We start from the raw sequence: 12,774 nt of genomic DNA on the forward strand, positions 1-12,774 counted from the left end.
CCAGACCCAGCTCCTCCCCGGCTGGGGTCCGGCTGCGTTTACGTTTGGCGGGTAGGTACCTACCTTCGCCTTGTGCCGCCGCCAAATTACGCCATCCCCGTCGTCGGTCGTGGGTATTGTGTTTGATTGACCGAACCCACGGGGCTGCTGGTGGTTGAAGCGGATCGTCGCCGCTATGAGGCGCCACTGTACATAGCTACCACTATACGATGCGGGAGGGGCTCACCGCAGCACTATGACGGCCCGACGACGTCGACGATGCGATGGAGAAATGCCGGCCGCGGCCCCCGGTTATAAATATTGTTGTTAGTGCCTACGCAAATCACAGTCGTGAGTTTTCCATCGGTGTAGAAACAATAGTCAGCGCTCCGATCAAGCTGAGCCACCCCCACGAAAAGGAGAAGAAATGGCGTTCCTGTTTAAAGTAAGTGCAAGTGACAGTGGGAATCCGTTATCCAGTGAGAGTTCATATGACAATGCAATGACTTTTAAGTGATGGGAGGAAAGTGAAAAAGATAATGGACTTCCGTGTGGGAAAACTTTTTGCCTACCAGCGATGCAGGTGCAGCATGGATCAGAAGAACATACCGAGGAAAAGCGACGAGATAATTGCCGAGAGTATGCCATGCGCACATTTGTACCACTTTATGGGCGGCGTTATTACGATGGATGTTGGTTTTTGTGCCATGTAAGATGCAATAAGGAAAAACTCAGTGAGAGTTAAAATTTGAAGTTATGTTTTCCGGAGTGATTACGCAAGACGGATTTACTATGCTGAACGCTTTGGAATGCACCAAGCTAATTGTTTTACTTTCGTCTGGAAACTTACATGGTGTTCTTAATAAGTGCAGTAATCTATGGACTGATAAATAATGATTGGAAACCATTACTTGAATATTTAAGATACAGTGTGACATGTTGGAGAGACAAACCTTTTAAGACGTTGTTATATAAATATGTTCTACTTCGGTCAAAAATCAAAAAAGTGGTTTCGTAATGCACACATTAAAATGAAGACCGAAACGTGCTCTGTTGAGAGCGTTGTGGGATACATTTATATCAGAAGCTGTACTCATTGATCGAGTAATTGAGGCAAAGCAGTATCCAAGGAAATATTTCAACCCTTGGCAAAGGAGTTGATATTCTTCTTCAGTTTTGGCGAGAGATCCTAACTGAGTCGTAATGTGCTTCTCCGTTCTAGATTAAGCCATTTTTGCAGTCGTATATCATGCAATAAGCCCGTTGATACCCTAGGTCCAAGGAAACCAGAGAGATTTCCAATACAAAAGGTTCTAGATTGCACCAGAAATTGAACCCAGATACCCTCAGTTTACTGCATACCTAACTCCGCGTTTACCACTCCGGTCATGTACATCCGAAATAGTGGGCGATCTGCTCTCATTTGAATGACTTTTAATATGTATTTTTTGAAATCAGTTTATTGCTATTTCTTTTTCATGTTATTTTCAAGAAATACCTTATGTTCCGTATAAGTGATGAAATACATGTTTCTTTTGAGAAGTTGTCACACATGTGTTTTTGCATTATTTAAGAATTCATGTTAAATACGCATAAAAATGTGATGAGACCAAATTTAGAGAGATTATTGAATAATTACAATTCACGGTAATATTAGCTCAAAATTATATTTTATTGTTTTCAACAACAGATCAATGAATGCTCTTCATCAATTCTAAGCAAAACGATTAATTTTTGTACATAAGAGTAATAGTATATTCAATTCTCGTCCATTTCTATTATTTTGCTATCATTTCCAAACGAACATAGGAGAACTTACGTATTTCCGACAGTTTTGTTCTCTTCGTTATGGCTTTATTTCTAAACCTGTTGAACTTAAAGTATTTTTTTTTCAGTCCTGGGAACCCATGGTGGTGCAGAGGGACGAATTGAAAGATTTCCATCCTAGGCGGTTGCCAGCCATCGCCTTGACCTGTGAAAGTTGGCTTCAAATATTTCTCAACCAAACTGAAATATACAACCAAGTTTCAGGCAATTTGGCTGTCAAAAACCCCTCATCATGAAGAAAACAAACCCACCGACAATACCCAAAGTCACCCTATTTTGTTTTATAATTTAAGTCCATTTACGATTGTAGCTAAAAACACTGCAAATACAACTGCAAAATTATTTGATTCCTCAACGATGATTTGATACATTTTAAGTGAAAAAGGCCACTTGTAACCTTCATCAGTGTCAGTTATCCAAGTTGATCCAACTGGGTGTCTACTCATGAGATAAAATGAAACTCCCTGAGTTTTCCAGGATTTTTCAGGGTTGAGTTTTGCAATATTTTCAATTTGAAACACAGTTCACAGTTAATAAATTGTATACATCTGAAACCAACAAATGTGAGCAAATTATGTCTTTTGAATTCCTAAATTTGTACAGATATTATCTTTAAAACAAGTGTACGGGAATCTGATAATAAAAACACAGAAATTAGTAAAGGAATAGCCCCAGATACTTGTCAGAATTCTTTGAAAATAATGGTCAAAGTCAAAGGACTTTTCACCATAAAATCCTTAAAAGAGGAACAAACAAATTCTCTAAAAAAAACTGAAAAAAAAACATTCAGATATCTTATTAGCAAAATAATATTCACCATAAAATTATATTTTGAACCCCATCAGAACGATTCTTAGATTTTAATTGTTACATGATAGACAAAATACTCCTTGTTCAATAATGCAGTTAATTATTAAACTGATTCTGCAGGTTACATTTTAAATTAGGTAATGAAATTCTTGGATAAATCAAGAAGTCCATGATGAATAGTATCAGGAACATATTCGAACATTGTTTTGAAATTTTATAAACCGAATCCGGCAGAAATTCTGTTCAGGTTGCCACGAGAATTTGTTACAAAACATTCTCAAATTACATCAGGAACTCCTCCAAGATGAGTGCCTGGAATTGATAAGAAATTCTTCCGGAAATTCTTTAACATTTTTCTCAGTAAGCCAGCCTTAGGGTGGCCCACACTTATATGAAAAACAAAAATTTTGAAAAATACCGAGTCTTACCTCCTTAATTAGTTGTTTTGAGCTCCCAGAAGCTACGTTCAAAATTTGAGTAAAATCGATAAAGCCTAAGAGGGCGCTCAACAAGCTTGAAGTTTGTATGGGAAATGTTGGCCAAATGTATGCAGAAATTTTAAGTTTTTAAATTTTACCGCTAAATGGCGCTGTAAGCGTTAAATATTCAAACCCTTTGGTATTTTTATAGGTGACTATATACCAAACAACTTTGTCGAAGACCGCAAAGTGATCCAACGTCTGTGAAAAAAGTTATACCCTAGGCAATGTGAGGCAAAGTATTGAGATTTCATTATTGATATTATTCCTTTACATGTACTGGAAAAATATCAATAATGTTTCACCTAATTTTACCTAGGTTATAACTTTTTTCACAGACGTTGAATCACTTTGCGGTCTGCGACAAAGTTGTTTGGTATATAGTCACCTACAAAAATACCAAAGGGTTTGAATATTTAACGCTTACAGCGCCACCTAGCGGCAAAATTCGAAAACTTAAAATTACTGCATACATTTGGCCAAGATTTCCCATATAAACTTCAAGCTTGTTGAGCGCCCCCTTAGGCTTTATCGATTTTACTCAAATTTTGAACGTAGCTTCTGGGAGTCCAAAACAACTGATTCAGGAGGTAAGACTTGACATTTTTCAAAATTTTTGCTTTTCATATAGGTGTGTGCCACCTTAGCCAGCCTTCTTTTAAAAGCGCCAGAAAATGCTGTTGAAATGTTATCGTCAAAACTTAATGATTTAAATAAGCTTATTCCTGAAAATCTTCCTGGAGTTTTTGTTCAGAAATTCATCCAGCAAATTTCCTTATGTTACACCCTCGAAAAAAATATTTTAGGTATGGGAATTTATTGGATGCTTTTGACTGTGATTGCCACTGTGTTTCGTAGGTTTTCGGTTCTTTCAGTCTTTAAAGCAGCTTAAACGACTATTGCTTCTACATTTCGACGTTTCGACGTCGAAGAAGACGAAATATACGCCGAAACGTCGAAATGTAGAAGCAATAGTCGTTTAAGCTGCTTTAAAGACTGAAAGAGCCGAAAACCTACGATACATATTTTAGGTATGGATTAAGATCATTTCCAGAAACTAAATTTGTCTTTCAGTCAATCATAACAGTTAAATTCCAAATAGAATTAAGCTTCAAGTATTTTTTCACTCGTTATCAAATTTACCTGAGTAGTCAAGAAATTTCCTGAGTATTTTTCAAGGCTTTCCTCGTTAAATAAAATTCCAGATTTTTTCATGTTCAAGTCTTGTCCAAGTCATAGTGGATAGCGAAAAACGTGTATCTGTCGAAGGATATGCCTAATGCTGTGGATTTAAAGGGTAAAAAGCTGATTACACTCATTCATAGAGGGTATTAAGCTTAAAAATTTAAACTCGACAAATATTTGAAATTTGACTCTCTTCAGAATAATGACACATCTTTCTCAGTGTCAGTTATCCACTCTAACTTGGACAATGTCTACTTCATTGGAACGTAGAATCTAATTTAGATATTGAGAATCTCTAAAGTTTGACCATCCTGGGCTACTTGGAGAATTCTAGACGTTAGAAGTCAGCATTCTACAGAAAAATAAATATAATCAAAAAAATTGAAACCAATTTTAAATTAAATGCGGTTAGTTGGTCTTCTAATATCTGGGTATGGCATCCCCCCTGCCCCCCCCCCCCCCCCCCCTTTTCAGGGTATTGAGAAATGCCTTGCCAGGGTATTTTTCGGCCATTTTATTGAATCTGAGACATATTTTCGTTCTGAAATTTGTATTGCAAAATGTATTTAGCCATAAAAAATGATCGCTCTGTGCTAAGGGCATGCCACTGCTACAGAACCAGTTCCGGACGGAACCTGCTACACACTGACTGGGGTTCACATTCATAATCCTTTTTTGCGGCTTCAAACATTGAATTTAGAGGTATGATGTCTTAGAAGAGCTTGTTCTATATATTTAACTCTTTATTTTGGAATTTTCACTTTGATGATTAATCCACCTAAAAGTGCGATAGGATTTCACATTTCTCAAAAATGAAGATACAGTATTGGTGTCTTCTTCAAAGTTGCAGAAAAAGGTATTATTGGAAAGATTTCGAACAAACAAATACCTTATTTGCTCAAATTTAAGAGTTATGTGTCATTGTTTGTGGACGACCCCTTATAATAGGTTTTCTGATAGAACTTTTTCTATGGATTTTTAGAATTTTTCGAGTGTTCTACAATTCTTTGTGATAGAATACACCCACATTTGCTTTTTTATCGTACTGGAATAACGCTACAAGTGGAACAGCGCCTGCATCTCAACTGTGATATCCCAAAAAGCCATTCTGAAGTATGCTTGACCTATGATTTTTGCAGAAATTATTTCTGGAATACCTCACCCCAAGTAACACACATGTTATATAAAAGTTACGACAGCGCAAGTTTTGGTTGTATAGAAGTTTATTTTACGTTATTTCAACACAATTAGAATTACGTAAAATAAACTTCTATACAACCAAAACTTGCGCTGTCGTAACTCTATTATGACATGTGTGTTGCTTGGGACGCAATTACAGCCACTAGCTCCGACTTATTTTTCTTATTTCTCATTCATACTCTGTTTATAACATGAGAAACAGAGGAATGGAAGAGAGAGCAAGTTCCACCTCTTTCATCCTTCTCTTTCTCGTGTTTGTTCCGAAGAACGAGTAAAAAAAGGAGCAGCTAGCCACTACCCGGGTAGAGGTGAATAACAAACCAATAACTAAAGAATGACATATTTTGTCATCATATCTAAATTTGCAATTCTTTAGTTTTTTGTGAATAGCTCAGGATGACATATAAATAACAAAATATGCTATCATTGTAAAACTTGTTATTGACGAGTTATTATTAAAAAGTATAATAACATAATAATAACAAATGTTACTATCATACTATCCTGTCACAGTATCAAAACAATAACATAATTTACCATCATATTGAAATATGTTATTATTTTGACATTCTTTTTGCTATTATTTTGTTATTACAATGATAAAATCAGTTATTCTTTAGTTGTTATGCCATAGAAATTTTGTTATTATTTTTGTTATTTTAACTCTTATTTCAAACAAACTAATAGCAAATTTTGCCATTCAAACATTCTATTTTAATGGTAAAATTTGCCCTTCATTTGCCATTTCGCTCTACCCGGGTAGGCCGTCCCTTATTTTGCAAAAATTGGAAATGTTATAAGTTTGTTGTTGGAAAATGATCATTTTAGCTCAGAATTGATCGTGTCAAAATTTGAAGTCCGTATATCAAGGCAAAGTGGTCCCTCAAAGGGTCTAAAGTTGTAAAAAATGTATGGGACTAAAAAAACATGAATTTTTTTTTCGACTAAAAAAATACGCTAAAAAATACAACCGGTGATTTCAGAACCCTAAAGGACCAAAAATGTGATTAGATTTGCGATATCTGTACTCATTTTCAAGTTATTGAGTAAATCCCTGGAGAAATTCTAGTTGGAATTTCTACTGGTAGGGACACTTAAAAAATCTTAAGGAATCCTTGAAGAAATCTATAAATGAATCTCAAAAAGAATTTCTATAGAATACCTTGGCGATATCTCTGGAGGAGTCTTTGAAGATATCACAGAAGGAATATGTATAATAATATGTTTAAAACTCCTTGGGGAAATTCCAAGAGGAATGCCTCCAGGAATACCTGATGAGCTTCTCTAGGCGATTCCTGTGGCGATTGCTGAAGAAATAGCTTGAAGGGTTCCTTCAGGAATTTCTCCAGGCATACATGCTGATTTTGCTCTCAAAAATCCTCTAAGAAAATCTGCTGGGATTCCTCCATTGGGATTCTCATAGAGACATTTGAAGGGATTTCTCCATGGACTCTCTCAGAAATTCCTCCTGTGATTCATTCAGAGGTTTTGGGATTCTTCCATAAATTTCTGCAAGGACTCACACAAGAGTTGAGGAGGTTAGAAGCAAAGGGCTGTAAGTGACAAAAATCTACTTCCGAGTAAATGAGGTTTGAAGTTTTCAGAAGCTATTTTTGGAATTCCTGCTGTTTACTGGATGTATTGCAAGAGGGATTCATAGAGGAATCCTTGGAGAAGAATTCCAGCAAGAAATCCCGGAGGGATCTTTAGAGGGATCTTCACAGGAACCCCAGCAGTCATCACTACAAAAATTGCTGGAGAATTTTCTGAGAAATCTTCTTAGAATTCCTCTCGGAATGCCTGATGAGATTATGCTAGAAATTTCTGCCAGGTCTCATCCCTCGGGAAAGAATGTCGCTTTAAGAAATATTCTACAGTTTATCAAAATCCTCTCGGAATATCATGTATTCTTGCTGTGATTCCTTCAGGAACTCCTACCAGGATTTCTCCAAGCATTTTTGCTGAGATTTTACAAGCATTTCCAGATGCTATTTTTGCAGTAATTGCTCCATGAATTGCTAACTAGTTTCCATAATTAATTGCTTGAGGAATCCCAGCAAGACTTCCAAGAGGTTTCCCACTACGAATTTCTCAAGAATTCTGAAGCAATTTCAATATAATTTCTCAAAGGAATCTGTAGAGGATTTTCAATAAGAAAACGGAGAGGAATTCCTGAAACAATCCCCAGATACATTCTTGGAAGAAGCGCAAGAGAAAATCTGAAGGAATTCCTGAAAAAAATCTCTGGGTGAATTTCTGGAGGAACCTATAGAAAAGTTACAGTAGTGGTTGCTGGATCCCAAGGATGGGAACACTCACTTGCAAAGAGTTACACTCACTTGCTATTTTCTCAGCTCAGAAGCGTGCAATCAAGAAACGATGTATGGACGACTTTTGCATTGTGGTTTTGTCTAAAACTTTGCTGAATAGAGTAGGGGTCGCACACGCATACCGAAGTCGTGAGGGAGCTGCGAAGACAACTTTCCACGAGGTGAATGTAAATTACACTCACCTCGTGGAGAGTCGCTTTTACAACTCTGTCACGACTTTGGTATGCGTGTGCGACCCCTACTCTATTCGGCAAAGTTTTAGACAAAACCACAATGCAAAAGTCGTCCATATATCGTTTCTTGATCTCACGCTTCTGAGCTGAGCAAATAGCAAGTGAGTGTTACTCTTTGCAAGTGAGTGTTCCCATCCCTGCTGGATCCTATCAATAATAATTCAATGAATCCCAACAAGAATGTCTAGAGGTAATCCCACAAGAATTCTTGGATAAATTCCAAGAGGTATTACTAGAGGAAGAACTTGAGGAATTCGTGGATTAAACCTAGCATGCATTTTTTGGCGAAATTTTAAGTGAAATTTGTAGAGGAATTTTTTGAAAAAAAAACCTGTAAAAATTACAAAAGTAACTTCTGTAGAAATACCTGTGGGCTGGGCATTGTAGAGTTTTTTTTCGTAAAAAAAGGCTCTGAATGAATTCTTGGAGAAATGCACAGAAAAATGCAAAAATAAACTTTTGGAGGAATCCAAGGAGAAGTCTTTTGAGAAATCCTCTTGGAATTTCTCCACAAATCAATGATGGACTTTCTCTCAAAATTCTTGCTGAGATTGCCCAGAGGTTTCTCCAAGGATTTCTTTACATATGCTGCCTGTAATTCCTCCAAGGGTTCCTATAGGAATTCCATTTGTGATTTCTCCAGAGATTTTTCAAGGATACCTTTAGGAATTTCTCTTGCAACATCACCTGAAGTTCTTGCTAGTAATATCTAGTATTTTTTCAGGAATTCTTGCTGGAAATTTTCAAACACTATCAGCTGAGATTTCTTCAGAAATTGCTCTTAGGAGTCAACCAAGATTTTTTGGTAGATTATCAGCAGGAATTCCAGCAAGACCACTTGATGGATTCTTTCAGAAATTTCTGAATGAATGGCAGAAGCATTCTTTGAGTAATCCTAGCAAAAGTTCCTGAAGGAAAATCAAGTGGATTTGCGGCATAAATTACTGTGTAAATACTAAAAAAAAATTTCTGTAGGAATCCTCGTAGAAATCACTGGAGGAATCACAGCAGGAAATTTCTAAAAAATGGCTAGAAAAATCACAGCATTTTTTTGTACGCAGGAATCTTAGCTGAAATTGCATGAGAGATTACAGTTATAATTTCTGGAGGAGTATTATAATCATTCTAAAATAAAGAGAATTTCACCAAAAACTCCTCCAGGGAGTCTTTCTGAAATTTTTGGAAAGTTGAGATACAGGCGCTATTCCACTTGGAGCGTTATTCCAGTACGACGAAAAAACAGACGTATTCTATCACAAAGAACAACTTTGTAGAACACTCGAAAGATCTTATCCATAGAAAAAAATATATCAGAAAAACCTATTATAAGGGGTCGTCCACAACAGTGACATATGACACATTCCAGCGTAACGGGATACCGCAAGGAACTAACTTTCGTGAACAAATGACGTCTGCAATCCAATATAATGTTCATAACCATATGGTTTAACAGGTTTTATAACAAGCTTATTATTTGTACTTGCTAATGCAATACTTGTTCTATGGGGTTTTGGTTCCAATTTACTTTATATAACATGTTACATTTCGTAATGGGACACCATCGCAGAAATCTTATTTTTAAAATTTTCAAACTGAAATGCGTATATCAGCTCTGTTATGAGGTTTTGAATAATAGAGTCTTCTGGACATTTCTTCTTTGGATTGATGTGAACAAGATTGCCGAAGTGAGTTTTACTGAGAAATGTATAGTTTTGGAAACATTATTGATTTAGTTTTGGGAGCGCAGCGTTACGCTTGCGTGAAAACAGTGTTTCGCAAATGGTGTCCCGTTACGGCTAAAGACATCTAAGCTTAGTGCACCAGTTATAGCTATAGTACCTCAAATTCGCCATAGTCGATTTTCAACCTCTAACGATGCAAATCAACAAGAAAAAAAAATTGTGAATAACAAATAACGTTCACAAAAGATGATTGCAATCATTCAAACTTCACAATTTGCTCAAATTATAAATCATTTTCCTTAAATTTTTGGCTTCCTTGCACCCTATTTCGCCATAGTGTACCAGTTATGGCTAATCCCATAAGGAATGCATGTACATAGTGCGAAGTGGAACACAAATTAACAAATGAATCCATACCTGGTACAGGGTTCCTATCATTGGCACACGCCGTAATAAATACTAAAAGTAGTTTTGGACCCGTTTTTGTATTTTTCTTGTAAAGTTTGAAAACTAATCTATCATTTGACATATCGATGACATTCGACGGTCTTCTTCTTATTTTTGTAAAAATAGTTTTTCTTAAGTAGTGCGATAGCTGGTACAGACACCCTAGTTTGTAGATCAAATGCTTTGTTAGATATAGTGTTAGTGTCTTCCGTAATGTTTTTCAGACAGATGGTAGCTGTTCGAGGTTTATTTAACCTTCACGTACCCGACCCCCGGCAACATTTCATTAATTTTCTTTCGGTTTTTTTTAAAGTCGCCCTCAATTGAGCATTAATTGATGCTAGTTTATTATACTCAAGTGGCCATGCAATATCCGGAACCATTCCGGCGATATTCCGGATTGTGCTGGGGTCAGCGGGTTGTCAAAGTGGCTAAAAGGGATTATTTCGTGTGTTGTTGTGTTTGAACCATCGATTTTCAGCGAAATTTTTGTTGCGAATAGTGAAACACAACTGCTATAACCAGATTTGAATAAGTTGGCCCATTCGGATTCTAGTGACAGGTTCCGCGGGGCATCATTGGGGACACTTCTGGTTTTCAACCTGAACATGCCGTGCGACGTATTTCATGATTTCGAATGACTGAGTCAAAAACGATAGACTGAAGTATGTATCATCTAATATGGCCACCCCGGAACATATAGCACAGGTTCCACGGGGGTGTCATCGGGAACATTTCTGGTTTGCAACCAAAACATGCCGAGCGACGTATTTCATGATTTCGAAAGATTGGGTGGAGAACACCTGGAACAGGTTCCGCAGGTATGATTGATCGAGGACGACTTCAAAAACAAAATCGAATGAAAAGTGAGGAAATGCCAGCATTTTGAAAATGAGTTTTCGGGGGTGGGGTACGTAAAGTTTAATTGTAATGCGACGTAATTATCTTCGCGGGTTTTCCACATTCTACATTTATAATGATTCGAAGAAGATTCAATGCATTAGGTACAGGAAAATGGCTACAAGGGGGGAGGGGTGTCGAAAATCGTCCAAAAATTTCTACGTCATTTGTGGATGCTTCCTAATTAGACTTTCAGAGACTGTTCAACATCCGGATAGTGTTCAACTATTGGCGAACGGCGCTGTTTCAAATTTCTATTTTCAACAATTACACCAACATTTGTCTTTTGTTCGTTTTCCTCACAGACCATCATCTGCGCTACCCTGCTGTCGCTGGCCGCGGCCGAGTACGGCGTCGAAGAGGATCACCACGAGCACCACCAGCCGGGATTCTCGTACGCCAAGTTCAGCGGCCCAGTCAGCGGCCCCGCTCACGAGGTCCACATCGCCGACAAGCACGGCCACGGGCACACGATCGATTACGTGGCCAAGCCGGACTACCAGTTCGAGTACGGAGTGGAAGACCCCAAGAGCAAGGTCTCGCAGAACCGCAAGGAACACCGCCATGAGGACGAACTGCACGGCGAGTACACGGTCCAGCAGCCGGATGGCAAGCTGCGAGTCGTCAAGTACACCGCCAACAAGCACTCGGGATTTCACGCTGAAGTGTTGATCGATGGAAAACCACTGCACGAGGAAGAGCTGGCCAAACTGGCGCACGAAGCCCAGGAACAGGCCGCCAGGGCGCACGAACACCATCACGAGGAACCAGCTTCGTACGGTGGCCACGAAGAGCAGACCTACGAAGGCGGTGAAGCGTCCTACGGTGGCGAAGAGGGTGGCGAAGAGTATTACCATTGATTTCCACCGTTAGCGATTTTAGTCTTTTAGAACGTTTCAGTTCACTTCCTCGCCCGTGAAATACTCTACTTAGTTTTAAGAATCGTCACTTTTTAAAAACGTCTAGTCGAGCCTTTTTAACCAAAACCGACAAGCAAAGCACCAGATGATTTTAGAATACTACTTCACTGCGAATGGCTATGCTTTAGTTTTCTATTGGGGATAAAAGTTCCCAGAATACTTAACTGATGGATCCAATCCGCTCGTAATGCCCAGAATGTGATAATTATTCAAGTTTTCCCGAATCAGTAACAAGAACCCGACTAGTTCGGTGTACTCGCACAGCCACCCTCCAATGGCCACGACAGTCGAAAATATGATATCAATAACAAATTTGAATTTCAAGCCGAAAATAACCTCGAATTCGAAACCCGAATAAAATACATTCATTGTTGATTAGTTTGTTACTAGCTTGAGTGTAGGATTGTAGAATTAAGACTTTTAAAAAAACGAAAAGAGAGCCCGGAGTGCTCCACAAAAATAAACGAAGCGAATAATGAATTTTTAAATTGGTGTTTGATTTTTTTTACAATATTTTGCAATACATTTGAAACGCTTTTGTTAACATTTTCCAAACAACAGTAAATTGAGTTTTGAATTTTGTTAAAATGTTGTTGAATTAAGTTGTTACAATATTACTCAAACGACAATTTTACTGAGAATATCTTCAACTCATTAGAATTATTCAGCCGACATTTAATCTTTTAAAATTATTTTTCAATTTGTTTTTAAGGGTGAAGAAGTAGTCATTACCAACATTTGTGTTTGGAACCAGAAAACTGCCTCCGAAATTTTAATGAACA

General features: G+C 37.7%; 1 protein-coding gene across 1 annotated transcript; it reads left to right on the top strand.

The window, feature by feature from the left end:
* The first annotated feature begins 269 nt into the window (after window positions 1-269).
* LOC109414739 (cuticle protein) lies at window positions 270-12,480 on the top strand. Its single transcript, XM_029871677.2, has 2 exons — window positions 270-424; window positions 11,378-12,480. The coding sequence occupies exons 1-2, from the start codon at window positions 407-409 to the stop codon at window positions 11,930-11,932; spliced, it is 573 nt and encodes a 190-aa protein (XP_029727537.1). The 5' UTR covers window positions 270-406; the 3' UTR covers window positions 11,933-12,480.
* Window positions 12,481-12,774: the final 294 nt, after the last annotated feature.

Source organism: Aedes albopictus, chromosome 2, assembly GCF_035046485.1.
Source record: "Aedes albopictus strain Foshan chromosome 2, AalbF5, whole genome shotgun sequence".
In the NCBI taxonomy this organism is placed as follows: Eukaryota; Metazoa; Arthropoda; class Insecta; order Diptera; family Culicidae; genus Aedes; species Aedes albopictus.